Here is a 12,634-nt window from a genome sequence, read left to right on the forward strand (position 1 = left end):
ATTTTTAATATATACATAACTAACATTTTTTTTAATAAAAAATTTCACCACTCACAATTTGATTGTTGTCTCTAGAGTCTAGTGGCAATATTGCCCACAAAATAAAAAGTCTCTTAAACATAAAATTTTAGAAACATGTGATCAATCTTTCCCATAATATCTAACCGTTACCCAAAAAATAGTTAAAAACATATTTTTGGCTTTTTTCATCTTTGTAGTGGCACGTAAATCCAACCAGAGAAACTTACTGTAAATGCTAAATTTCTGGTGACGTGGCCAGACAAAGACACAGAGAGTCATGGCGTGGTTATAAGTCACAGTTCTGGAAAAAGCGTTAAAAGTACTACTAAGCCACAGTGAATTAAGTTGAAGAACCCAGAAACCAAGACTATAGAGAGAGAGAGAGAGAGAGAGAGAGAGAGAGAAACAACTTTGTTATCAATGGTGGTGGTGTTGGTTTAGGTTGCTTTAGAAGAAGTGGAAGCGTTTTGTCTTTCTTCAATGGAGTCCTGTACTACTTCTTCGTTGAGAAGCTTTTGTGTAACACTAAAGCCTCCAGTAGTACTAAACACTAGTGTAGGAGTGTTTTCTAGCACTCACAGCTGTTGGTGGAGGAGGAGGAAGAGAGCTTCTTTTCATGTTTCAGCAATTTCTTACAAGAAGTTTATCGGATTTGCTCTAAATGAAGCTAAGCGCCAAACCCATTTGGTTCCTTCTCCTTTACAGGTATATTTTGCATTCTATTGTCTCTGATCTTACCTGGAGTTACTTCAATTTTAAGCTTAATTGATCCATTTTCGTATTCAGGTTCTGGGTTATTTTTTGAATTTGAAGGCTTATATTAACCTGCTATTAGTCGCCACTGTCACTAAAGTACTGTAGTTGGACATTTTTTGTAGTTGGTGTCATTTTTCAAATAAAATAAGTTATAGTTGCAATAATATAAGAACTAGTTCTGTTTTGAGTCTTTTGACCATTGACTTCATATTTGTGTCATGAAAAATGGGTTCTTTAGCTATGAATAAAAAATAAATTAATAGATAGATGCAATTCGTAGCGGTTAGATTGGAATTCGGTGGAACCATTTTTTTTTTAATGGGTGTTTCAATAGGCTTAATATTGTATTAAATACTCTGCTATTGCCTTTTAAAAGAGTATACATACGATAAGATGTATTTGCTCTGATCACATTGATAAGTTGTTTTTACAGTTAGTAACATATGCATCTCCAAGCATTGGATCCAAGAAAGACGCTCACTTGAACTTGATTGCTTTCCAATTTGGAGAGAAAATGGAATACTTTGAATACAATTGTAAAGCACAGTTCTGGTCTTTTTTTGATTAATCAAAGCATTTGTTGCTCTTTCTTTCTTTAATCTTTCACATTAGTTTTTATTTGCTATCTTTACCTTTTTTTTTTTGTCTGCCTAAATTAGGCACGCTTAAGCATGTCTTCTAGCAGTTTATCTATTTCAGGACACATCATTCTCATTAGCTATTTTTTCATGGTTTGGGGACCTAATATTTTGGCCAACAACTTTTATTTAACTTTGGCTGCATGTTTTTCCCACCTTATTGCACCTAGTAAAATAGGAAAATTGGATATAAGCTATGTGCAGAACTTTAATTGTAGTTAGATGGTGGGTTTGAAAGTTACATAATCCAAAAGTGCCGTCCTTCCTCTACTTTGACTGAGATGGTTTTGAGACATCATGAGGTAAGATAGTATAGAACCTAGTTTTAGGCTTTTGAAATCTTTCTGGGCTCTCTAGTTAGATATCTGACTTCTGCTGGCAAGAGAAATCCTCAGTGATTGTGTTTATTTTATTGTCCTTTGGCTTACTCCAAATGACAAGTTATTCTCTTTGTCGTTCTAGGTAGGTTTCCATTGTGTTGCTTTACTAATTTGATGGATAACTGTGAGGTTTGTTAGAGGCAAGATCATGAGGAGAAGTGCTTTATGGAAAATTATTGTTCCATTAGGTTGGAAAAAATTAGCAGAATTTTTCAGGATCCTACATTATCTCCTAGGAGTAGGTCTGAGAGATGATTCCTGTTTCACTTTTTGTGCTTAAAGCTTTCAAAGAACAAGACCTTTTTAACTACTACTATCGTTTTAGCATTGTTAATTTTGTCATTAACACTATAGGAGCTCATAGGAAATATTACATTACGTCCTCAGTCTTGCTATTCGTGAAAACATCAATTTTTTATGTCTTCAGGAACAGTTTAATTCAATGATTTCCATGGATGGTAAAGCAGAACTTCAAATGTTATCATTTCAAGCTCCCAAGATTAGACTTCTACGGAGTATGAGCATTGAGACTGAAGTAATGCAGGTATCATTCTCTATTATGTTTATTTATTTATTTACTTTGATATTACAAATTATCAAATATATTACAAATTATCAAATAGTTCATAATCATTTTTCACTTCAATTCTTCTGAAACTATTTATTGTGACTAATGGAGCTTGTCCTCATCTGAAGCTTCTTTAAACTTTTATTACCATTCCGCATGAGGATATCTATTGGAGGTGGTGTAGTTGTCAGCCACTTCAAGAGTGTGATATATCTTAAAAAGAAACCTACTTAAAAATCAATGGAAAGGTTGGTCAATTTACTGTTGCTTATTGAATAAATGGATGCAAAATCATCTTTATGATGATTTATGCAAGAGATTGGACCTTGGTTTGATGGCAAGTACTGTTTGCCCAAGTGATGTGTTGTGGGTTTGAGCTTTGGAATCAATCTCTCCAAAAGTGGGGATTGCATACCAATCACCTTTCCTAGACCCTGTAGAAGTGGGAGCCTTGTCACTGGATATGACCTTTATGGTGATTTAAGCCTGGGTTTAGTATTTGGATACCTTTATTGTTTTGCTTCTAGGCTGCAATGTTGTCTAGTCATTTTGGGGAAAAAAAGAAATTAATGGAACAATTAAAAAGAAAAAAAAGGCAATAAGAAAAACCTAATTCTACTCTTCTGATATTGGCTGGTGGCATCTTGGTCCAGGCCTGCAGGTCCATATGCACAATGAAAAGAATTTTAGAAACCTCAAATCTTCAAATCATGTGCTTTATCAATATTAAACCTTTTAACGTATGAAAAAATTTATGCTTTTCTGTGTAATAGCTTTTTTGTCAAAATCTATATGCAGGTTTTGGACTTTGCTATCTTTCCAGAATCGGAATTTGATGTACCCATATTTTGTGCCAACTGTTTCTCCACCAGTAGCACAAACATAGTGGTCTTGTAAGCTTGTTCCTTTCTTTGAATTACAGAATCTGATAAGCCAAACACTGCTTTTTTACAATAGAAAATACATTCTAAAACTTTTATCCTGGATTTCCTTTCTGCTTGAAATGGGAAACATGCCTCCCAAGGGACCTGTTCTCAGAAGGTTTGATAAAAACATTAAAAAGGTCTAGGAAAACTCGTTCTCAGTGAGCATTTATTTTCATTGGAAATGCTTGAGCAATGCAAATTTTTCCCATTCATGAAATTTCCAGAACTTGATTAGAGGCTTTCCAATGCTTTGATAACTTGATTAACTGATAAAGTAGATTTGTAATTGGTGACTTTCATGTAGCATGATAAAGGACCTAAGTTGTACGTCCATGTAAAGTAAAAGTTTGAGAGGTTGTGTGTACAACAAAAACGTTCAGCTCATCATGCTCCTATAATCTTGTACCAGAAGATGCTTTATTGCCCTTTAGTATGATTAGTGATAACATTATGTGATATGTATAACGTTTTTCAAAAATATTTGGTCTGCAAGACACATAACATCAGCATGTCATGCTCATACAATCTTATATCAATAGACATTATGTTGTTCTTTATTATGATTTGTGACAGGCTGACAGCATAATTTTGTCAAAATTGTTTTAAAAAATAATTTTGGTGCACAATGGCTTGGCAACCTGATATATTCACTCACTTAGGTTGATTATTGAGAAACTGATCTGCCCGATATTTACAGGACTTGAGACATTATCATATACCAAACTAATTCTAATGCATGTTTTTGTGGACGAGTCCCACATGACCATCATCATAGCACCATGTTGCCTCTAAGCTGTCAAATTTGTCTTGTAACCAGTTGAGGACTCTGGACTTCACAACTTACTTTTAATTGGTGATTTATAGGGACCTTAACCCTTTGCATGATGTCATCAGTCGAAGAGATTATAAGGACAGATACTATAAAAGTTTAATGCCTCTTGGTCTCAAGTATGCTGAGGTAAATGAATTGCTCAGTACTTGCACATTAAATAAATCCTGAACTTGTTAAATCTTTGGATTATTTTTTGGGTAATCCTTTCTAAGATTTATGGTATGACTGAACACAGATTTCATGCAGCTTCTGCCCTGGGGAGGAAAGCTCACAAGCGAGTCTTTAAAATTTTTCTCACCAATTGTGCTATGGACCAGATTTTCTCCAAGCCAAGACAGATTTGATATCTTATATTCTGCATTCATGGATTATTACAAGGTATAGACTAATGAATTTTGTAGCCTGATTTAAAAGTGAGAATTATTTTAACTACATACTATTAATAGGAAGTGAGAATTAACATTTATTTGGTAGTTCCTATGTTCAATTGGACGACTGAAACATTGCAAATTGTATCGCGTCACAACTTTTCACTGGTTTTGCAGGCTTGGTTTGAGCTGATAAAGCCAGCAGTAGGGGAGACAGATGCATCCCAAATTATGAGCAATCGTGAAGCACAACATAGATATCTAACATGGAGAGCTGAGAAGGTGGTTAATGTTGTTTCCCAGTTCCTTTTTCAGGCATCCTATCATATCTGCTGAACCATTATGATTGACCATTGAGCCTTCTGTGTGTACCACGCCACAGAGATTGAGGGAAAAAACCACTATGTTCCTTAACATTTTCAGACATATAAACTTGAGTACAATCCAAATGGTTAAAAATCAGTTCATGCTGCTCTTTAAAGTTTTTCAATCAACTGAACATCCCTGATAAGAATTTTTAAGCGATAGAAACTCCCTCTTGGTCATCTACTTGGTTGTGCATGTGTGCATGCATCTGAAGATCCTTCCCTTTTTCTTCAAAATTATTAAAAACTAAAATTATAATTAGAAGATGCTTCATAATTTGCTCAACCTTATAAAGGCTATAGCCAAGATGTATCACTAGCATATTAAAGATGCAACTTGGGAGTATCTGTAATGCAAAGTTTAATATACTCATCTCAAATTCAATGTATATCAGGATATCATGTTTGATATTTGTGTTGCGGTTGGTTGTGACACACAGCAGAAGTATTCATGCTTTATCAAGGGCATGCAAAAAACATCAGAATTTGTATGTGTATGAGAAATCCCATTTAGCCTACGATCATTAGGGTTACATCTGAAATACAACTAGACCAAAATACTATATATAAAAGTGTTATAAGTAGTCTCATTGTTGACTTGTAAATACTTATAATTGTATTCATGGTTGAGTGTTAGTATGTAGAAAGCAATAAGACTGACCATGGGGAAAGGGCCAGGAGTCAAGGATGAATCCATATACCAAGCTTGATTAATTGTACAAAATAAGGGTTAAACCATATAACTGATAATCACATAGAGTGAAGCCTTGAATCTCATGCAGACCATGTTAAAATTCACAGTTTTATGCTCCTTCTCTTGCTTTCCTGATGTATTTGGTTTATGGAACATTTGCAAAGCAGGATCCTGGTCACGGAATGCTGACAAAATTGATTGGGGAGAGAAGTTCAAAGGTATATATTTTATGAATTGGTAAGTTAAACAATGTTTCTCTACCATTAAACAATGTCGTGCCTCGTGTCTTACTTTGCTACTAATCCATAGGAGTTGTTGAGGAACTTCCTCTTTAATGGAATTAATGAGCTAGGAAGCAGAACATTCCTGGATTACTTTCCTGAGTACCGCTGTGAAGATGGGACTATAAATGAGAAGCGCAGCATTATTGGAAAGTCTTTTGAAAATCGCCCTTGGGATACAAGAGGGGAATTCATTGGTAAAATTTCTAACTAATATGTATGTCCTTTTTTATTTTCCTCTTTCTTAGCCTTTTTGTTTGTCCGGCTTAGTACTTAAATCTTGCATATTTTGATGTGTTTTGTATTTTTTTCATAATAAAAAAGGATAAAACAGATTATTGTACTCAAAAATTTTACCAGTGAATGGTTGGGCCAAGTTTCTTTAAGAGAAAACCTGGAACTTGCTGATTTAATCCAATTTTATATATTTAAGTCAAATTTACCCATGTTTGAGATGAGAACACATGACTGAAAGATTTTCTGGGTTTGGCAAAGACAAAGGATTGCGGTAGTGGGAAAAGGTATGGTGGGCACTTGAAATAAAAGAATTTATGGTCATTTTCAACCCCTTCCCTCCTCTTTTAAAAAGAAAAAGGTTCTTAATGGTCCTGTATAGACCATGAAAGAAGAAACAAAAAGGAGAAAAAGAAAGAGAAGATTGTGTAATGCTTGCTGGCATGGTGTCCATGTGGCTCAATGAGCATCAGACTTTGAAATCTTTTCTAATTAGAAAAAAATTCAGTTTCTAGTTGTTGATTGGGGGTAATCTTTTGCAGGTTAATAGGGGGAATTTGCAGAGTAACAGTGTGAGGGGGTTGTATGTAGTAAGTTAGGCAACGTTTGAAAGATTTAAGAAAACTAGTATCTCGAGTTTTAGAAACTCGAGATCCAATTAAAAAAACGAGTTTTAGAAACTCGCTTTGCACTTGTTGTGAATTGCTGACTGGGCTTGAAGTGCCACATAGATCTTGAGTCTATAAGACTCGAGTTCTAAAAAACCAAAACCGAGTCTTACAAACTTGATTTTTGTCGGACTTGAAGAAACACAAAACCTGAAGAATGCAGCAAGAACAGAGACGAAGAGACCTGAAGAACGCAGCGATCTGACGACGAAGAACAGGAACCCACGGAAGAACAGGATGAAGAACACAATGGAGCTTCGTCGCCGCTGCCTTCGTCGCTCCTAGGACGGAAGAACACGATGAAGAAGAACACAATAGAGTTTCGCCGCCACTGCCTCCGTCGTTTCTGATTTGGGATTTCTGATTTGTTGTTCAGATTTGTTGTCCCTTCGTGTTTCTTCTAATTTGTTGGTTATTCCTTTGTGTTCCAGAGTGTTCCTAGTGTTTCTACGTGGACTTTTCCTCCACCTCAGCTACCATCACATGCAAATCGAGACTTAAAAACTTGAGTTTTATATTGGAACTCGAGTTTTAGACACTCGAGATGCTAGTTTTCAACATTCTTTTACAACGTGACAACTAACTAAATTTTTTAATATTTATTGTTATTTAGAAAAAAAAATTCCAGGTTAATATGCTTTCTTGGAACAAATTATTATACTCATAATATGTGGCCTTTATTACTACTCCAGCATATATCCGCCTTCAATTGTATATATATACTAGTATTTGTCCAAGTGATACTGAATCAAAATTCATATGTACACAAAAAAATGTTATTAATTTATTAAATTTAAAAATAAAATAGATAATAAAATAAATGAATATTTTACTATAAGTTATATAATAAATGCATATTGTGTGAGACTATGTTTTTATAAAAAACATATATAAGTCTAAAATAATTGAATGGAAGATGATAGATCATTATGTAATTTTAAAAAAAATATATATGCAAGATAGAAATTCTACTATAGCCTAATCTAAGTGTATATGTGTGTTAAACTCTCTCTGGAGACTTGAACCCCATCCCTTGGCCCTCTTCACCGCACATGAACTTTGTGATCATCATGCCAAGGGTGCGTGGTGATGATAACTGTGTAACTAATATAAAAGGAGATACCTAAAAAAATATATAAGAAGTTTGCATAATATATTGTGCTTTAAGGCTCAAGTAATCACCAACATATAATTAAATGAAAAAACCTTGAATTTAATAATTAAAAAATATCTAAAACAATAATTGAAAGCATATTTAAGTGAAAATCTCAATTTAATAATTAATAAGAACAATCTAAATTATTAAAAAAAATTAAAAATTTGAAGTAGCGTGAAAGCTTTGAATTTTTGTACATTTGTACTTGAAAGCAAGGGAGGAGATACCAAAAACATGGGCGAGTTTCAAATTACCAAAAAATACAAAAACAGAGAGAATATATATATATATATATATATATATTTTTTTTTTTTTTTTGATGAACAAAAACAGAGGAATATATATATATATATATATATGATAATTGAAAATAAATTCATTAGCATTGAGATATGATGAGAATTGAGAAATAAATAGTAGCATACCTTTTAATGAGCAATTGCATGCTGAAAGTGCATCCCTTTCTGGGTTTTTCTTGTGAACAACAATCTGTATTATAAGTAAGAGCAAAACATTATAAAAAAACACTAATCTCTCTCACACACAGATATAAAGTAAAGATCATATTTGACCTTTTAGGCAATTGTATCATCCATATTAACTTAACAAATTCCTGCCCGAAGAAAGTAGCTTAAAAATACATATATATGGTTTAACAATTTATTGACCACAGTTCATCATTTATAATCTTTGATTTTAAAAGAAAAAAAAAATTTAAGTTAATAACCAAGCTATATCCATCACACCATCGTGACCATGAATTTTAGCTCGGTGGCACTCTCTAATTAATCCCCGTGTGAAGAAGTGGATTCGAATACTCCACTTATTTTCTGAATTTGTGCTTGATCAACTTAAAAAGAAAAGTTTCCCTAGCATATTTGCTATCTAGACCACCTAAATAAGATTTTTCAAAGCTTAAACTACATATAAAGAATAAAACTTAAACTAAAGAGATAGAGTTTGGTGCAATAATGGCTTTTGAGCCTAACATTTATTATATGATATGATATGTGTTGCAAAAAAAGAAAAAAAAAAAAGAAAAGAAAAATCAAAACAATAATATTTTCATTGAGTTTTTTTTTTTTTTTTTTTTTTTTTTTTAAATGATCAGAAAAATAAAATCTCTATTACTGTAGTCACGTAAACTGGGAAGATGGTTTATCCGAAAACTCAACTACCAATAGTATATATGTACTCTATTATATGTAAAACTCTATTATTTGAGATTAAAGAAATTTAAAATTCTACTTCAACTGAAATTTTATTAAATAATTAAAATTAAAATTTAATATATATATATATATATATCATAGTTTTAATGATTTTTGAACCATATCCTGGCTATGACAGTTAATAAATGTAGTAGTAGAAATTGAATGGAAAACGTTTAGTAGGAGGTTTTTTATTATTTTTTAATATCTCTTGATTATTATTATTTTTTTTTGGCAGCAATATCTGTTGATTTTTGACTTCTAAAGGAATTTGTAGCCAAGTCTCCACGGTTGTTTACTCAAAAAAAAAAAAAAAGTCTCCACAGTTGTGTTTAAAGCGATTGAAAATTTGAAGACGTTTATATATTATTACTAGACTTGTTACACGCATTTTGCGTGTGCATTAATAAGATTCTTTTTTATTTTTTATTTTAAGTTTAGTGAAATAATGTTTTTTTTTTTTTGAAGATAGTGAAATAATGTTTAAAAGTGAGATAGAAATAATGTCCTAAATTTTAGAATCTTGATAAAAGAAAAAAACTCAAAACTTAGGAACATTAAATTACTCTTTTAACTAGTTTGTATTTTTTAATTTAAAATTATTTAACTAAAAAATAAAGGTATTTTGGAGAGTTCAATAATTTATATAAAAATATTTTAGTACATAAAATGTTAAAACTTAAACAAAAATTTCCGTTATTAATAGTATAGATTAGTGGGCATCAAATTAGGAAACAAGCATGGTGCTATCTCCCCTTTGAAATCCTTTTACGACGACCCATCAAGTCACTTTTGCAATTTAGGATTTAGGTGTGTCTCTCCACAATGGTGCAATATCATCGATAATCCACACTTTGCTCACATGCACCATTCTCGATGTGTTGAAGAACCCAAAATCTTAGTGTCTCATGGACACGCAGTAAAATAATTTAATTGTATAAAAAATAAATTAAAATAACTCGTGAATAGTTGCCCCCGGTTTCTTTTAGAAAAAAATAGTAGCTTTCTAATTGAATCCATTTTATATCTTCAAGTAAAATTTACCCATATTTGAGTATACATGAATAATATACATTCAAAGTTTTGCAAAGACAAAGGGTTGAGCTGTTGAGGCAGTGAGAAAAGGAACTATGACACTTTTTTTTACAGCATTCCTTTTTGTCCTCTAGGAAGCGAAGTTTGAGTTTCTTTTCCATGAATGAATAGCTTAGACACACCAACTCCGAGAGCAGATAGAGGGAGGAGAGAGGGAGAGAGAAGAGAGAACGAGAGAGACGTGAGATGAAAGAGTTTTATTTATTTATTTATAATTAATTAAATATTTTTTGGAACTTATTATTATTTTTTAAATATTAAAAATATTACAAATTATATATAGTTATTGGTCAATTCGGTCCAATCTAGTCCAGAAGTTCCATCACACTGTCTTCTTGTTCCCAAGAGCAAGTTCAGTCTAATTCGTTCGAGGCACTGGCATTAGCGATTTCAAATATTCTCAATATTTTGTGCGTCCCAAAAAGTTTGGGATGCAAAAGCAGATGGTTTAACTTATTTTTATTAATTAGGAGGGTAATATGAAAAATTGCAATTTGGTGTAGTTAGTTGGCGCAACCACAATTTCTAAACATAATTTTTATTATATAGTATATGATATGTTATAATTTTCTTAACAAATTAAATTTGATATTCTTTCATTCTAAAAAAAAAAAAAACTTGATATTCTTGTATGACTTATAATTTAGGGTTTTTTTTTTTTTATTTTTTATTTTTTTTATTTTTTAATATTGACTCTAATCTATTCATATAATGTAACTTAAGGATTTTATCATTATAAAAATTTTTATATAAAAAGAAATTGTTGTGCTTTTTATGTTTAACTTGTACAATGACTATTTCTCAAAAACAATTTACAAGAGTGTTCAAAAACTATGATAAATATATATTTATAATAAGTAGCGGACATAGAATAAATGATACCTCTTAATATATATATATATATATATATATATATAAAATTGAAGTCTCTGAAATTCTTACAATTTTTCACATCTTAAAAACTCTATTTCAAACGGATAAAAGCCAAGCATACTAGGTTTTCTCACACGCAAACCTGCTACTACCTTCCCTCTCTCAAACTTTTTTTTTTTTTTGGCTCCTCTCTCTTCTTTTTCTCTGCTCATCTCAACCAAACCCTACAATTCAACTCATACAAATCTGATTCTCAAGTAGTGCTCAACCAGAAAGAGCCAAATTTTAACCTTTGGAGATTCTAGGTTTTCTCAAACGCAAACCCGCTACTATCTTCCCTCTCTTAAACGTTTTTTTTTTTTTTTTTTGCTCCTCTCTCTTCCTTTTCTCTGCTTATCTCAGCCAAACCCTACAATTCAACTCATACAAATCTGATTCTCACTGCCTGGCAAAGTAGTGCTCAACGAGAAAGAGTTTAACCTTTGGAGAGAAAAATATTGAAGAGGTAAGTGTAAGGAAACTTATTTGGTTTTTAGTTTATTAATTAATAATTAATTGGTTTTTAAGTATCGTCCCTCCTCAAACCCTAAATGTAAGACTCTTCCCTTCTCTTCCTTGCTCCATGATAGTCCCTGCATTCCAACCAACACTCCCAAATCAATGCTTCTTGATTGCCCATCAGGCTTGACGGGAGGCCTAGGACAAGTATCGTGGTGCTAAAGGTGGTGTTTTTACAAATCTAAATCTACAACTAACAAACCCTAATCTTGGTATGTTCCTTTTTTCTAATACTTCTGTTTTTGCTTAATGGTTTTTCTCTTGTATTTTTTTTTTTTGGTTATTATTATTATTATTATTATTATTATTATTTTATATTTGTACTCGATACAATTTTACAATCTCATATTAGATGACTTCCCAAGTCCTAGACTAACAACGAAATCCCACGACAAATAAAACACTTAGATAATGTCGATGTTTGTCTTCTCTATGTGAGGTTACAATTTGGCTGTGATATAGGAACAAGGGTGATCATAAACCTATTGAAGTTAGGGCAAATAGGTAGTATATCTCCAATCTTCTTTTACAAAATAGGATAATAATAGAGCTTAAGATACATTGAAGAATTGAGAAAAAATAGTATAAATTGATTGAACACATCTCCATACGAAGAGAACACTTGACGGCTTTCATTAATTTATTTCATTTTTTAATTTCTTTAATTAGATTGCAATAGTAGAATCCAGAGATACTCACGTTGGGATTAGGTTTCAGAAAACATAAGTTTTGGTAGTCCCCCACAATGTTATACATCATTTTTTTGTCAATATTGTTTTTGAATTTTGTTGTTCCATATTTTATAAAAGTTTAAATATGATAGAAATATAAATAATGCACCTTTGGTTTTTATTCATTTTTAACTAATATACACACATACAATTTGGTTTTTTTTTTTTTTTTCCAAAATATGTGTATCTTTATTTCATATAATAAATATTGATTTTTATTCATTTTTAACTAATATACGTATAAACTATACTTTCCTAAGATTTTATCCTGTGCATTGT

General features: G+C 31.9%; 1 protein-coding gene across 3 annotated transcripts; it reads left to right on the forward strand.

Moving 5' to 3' along the window:
• The first annotated feature begins 332 nt into the window (after window positions 1-332).
• Window positions 333-7,364, forward strand: LOC126724054 (phytochromobilin:ferredoxin oxidoreductase, chloroplastic). Of its 3 annotated transcripts, none has more exons than XM_050428174.1 (9): window positions 333-726; window positions 2,223-2,339; window positions 3,162-3,256; window positions 4,154-4,247; window positions 4,368-4,499; window positions 4,667-4,771; window positions 5,716-5,766; window positions 5,858-6,026; window positions 6,871-7,364. In XM_050428174.1, the coding sequence occupies exons 1-9, from the start codon at window positions 502-504 to the stop codon at window positions 7,014-7,016; spliced, it is 1,134 nt and encodes a 377-aa protein (XP_050284131.1). In that variant the 5' UTR covers window positions 333-501; the 3' UTR covers window positions 7,017-7,364. The 3 variants fall into 3 exon arrangements, with proteins under 3 accessions (XP_050284131.1, XP_050284153.1, XP_050284142.1); XM_050428196.1 differs by having other exon boundaries at window positions 334-726; window positions 6,606-7,364; XM_050428185.1 differs by lacking the exon at window positions 6,871-7,364 and having other exon boundaries at window positions 334-726; window positions 5,858-6,242.
• Window positions 7,365-12,634: the final 5,270 nt, after the last annotated feature.

Source organism: Quercus robur, chromosome 1, assembly GCF_932294415.1.
Source record: "Quercus robur chromosome 1, dhQueRobu3.1, whole genome shotgun sequence".
Taxonomy (NCBI): Eukaryota; Viridiplantae; Streptophyta; class Magnoliopsida; order Fagales; family Fagaceae; genus Quercus; species Quercus robur.

Excerpts from the sequence above, each read along its gene's own strand:
- LOC126724054 (XM_050428174.1), top strand. The coding sequence starts at position 502 with ATGGAGTCCTGTACTACTTCTTCGTTGAGAAGCTTTTGTGTAACACTA. Across the intron at positions 727-2,222 it reads TGGTTCCTTCTCCTTTACAG|GAACAGTTTAATTCAATGAT; the intron begins GTATATTTTGCA and ends TTATGTCTTCAG. Across the intron at positions 3,257-4,153 it reads AGCACAAACATAGTGGTCTT|GGACCTTAACCCTTTGCATG; the intron begins GTAAGCTTGTTC and ends GGTGATTTATAG.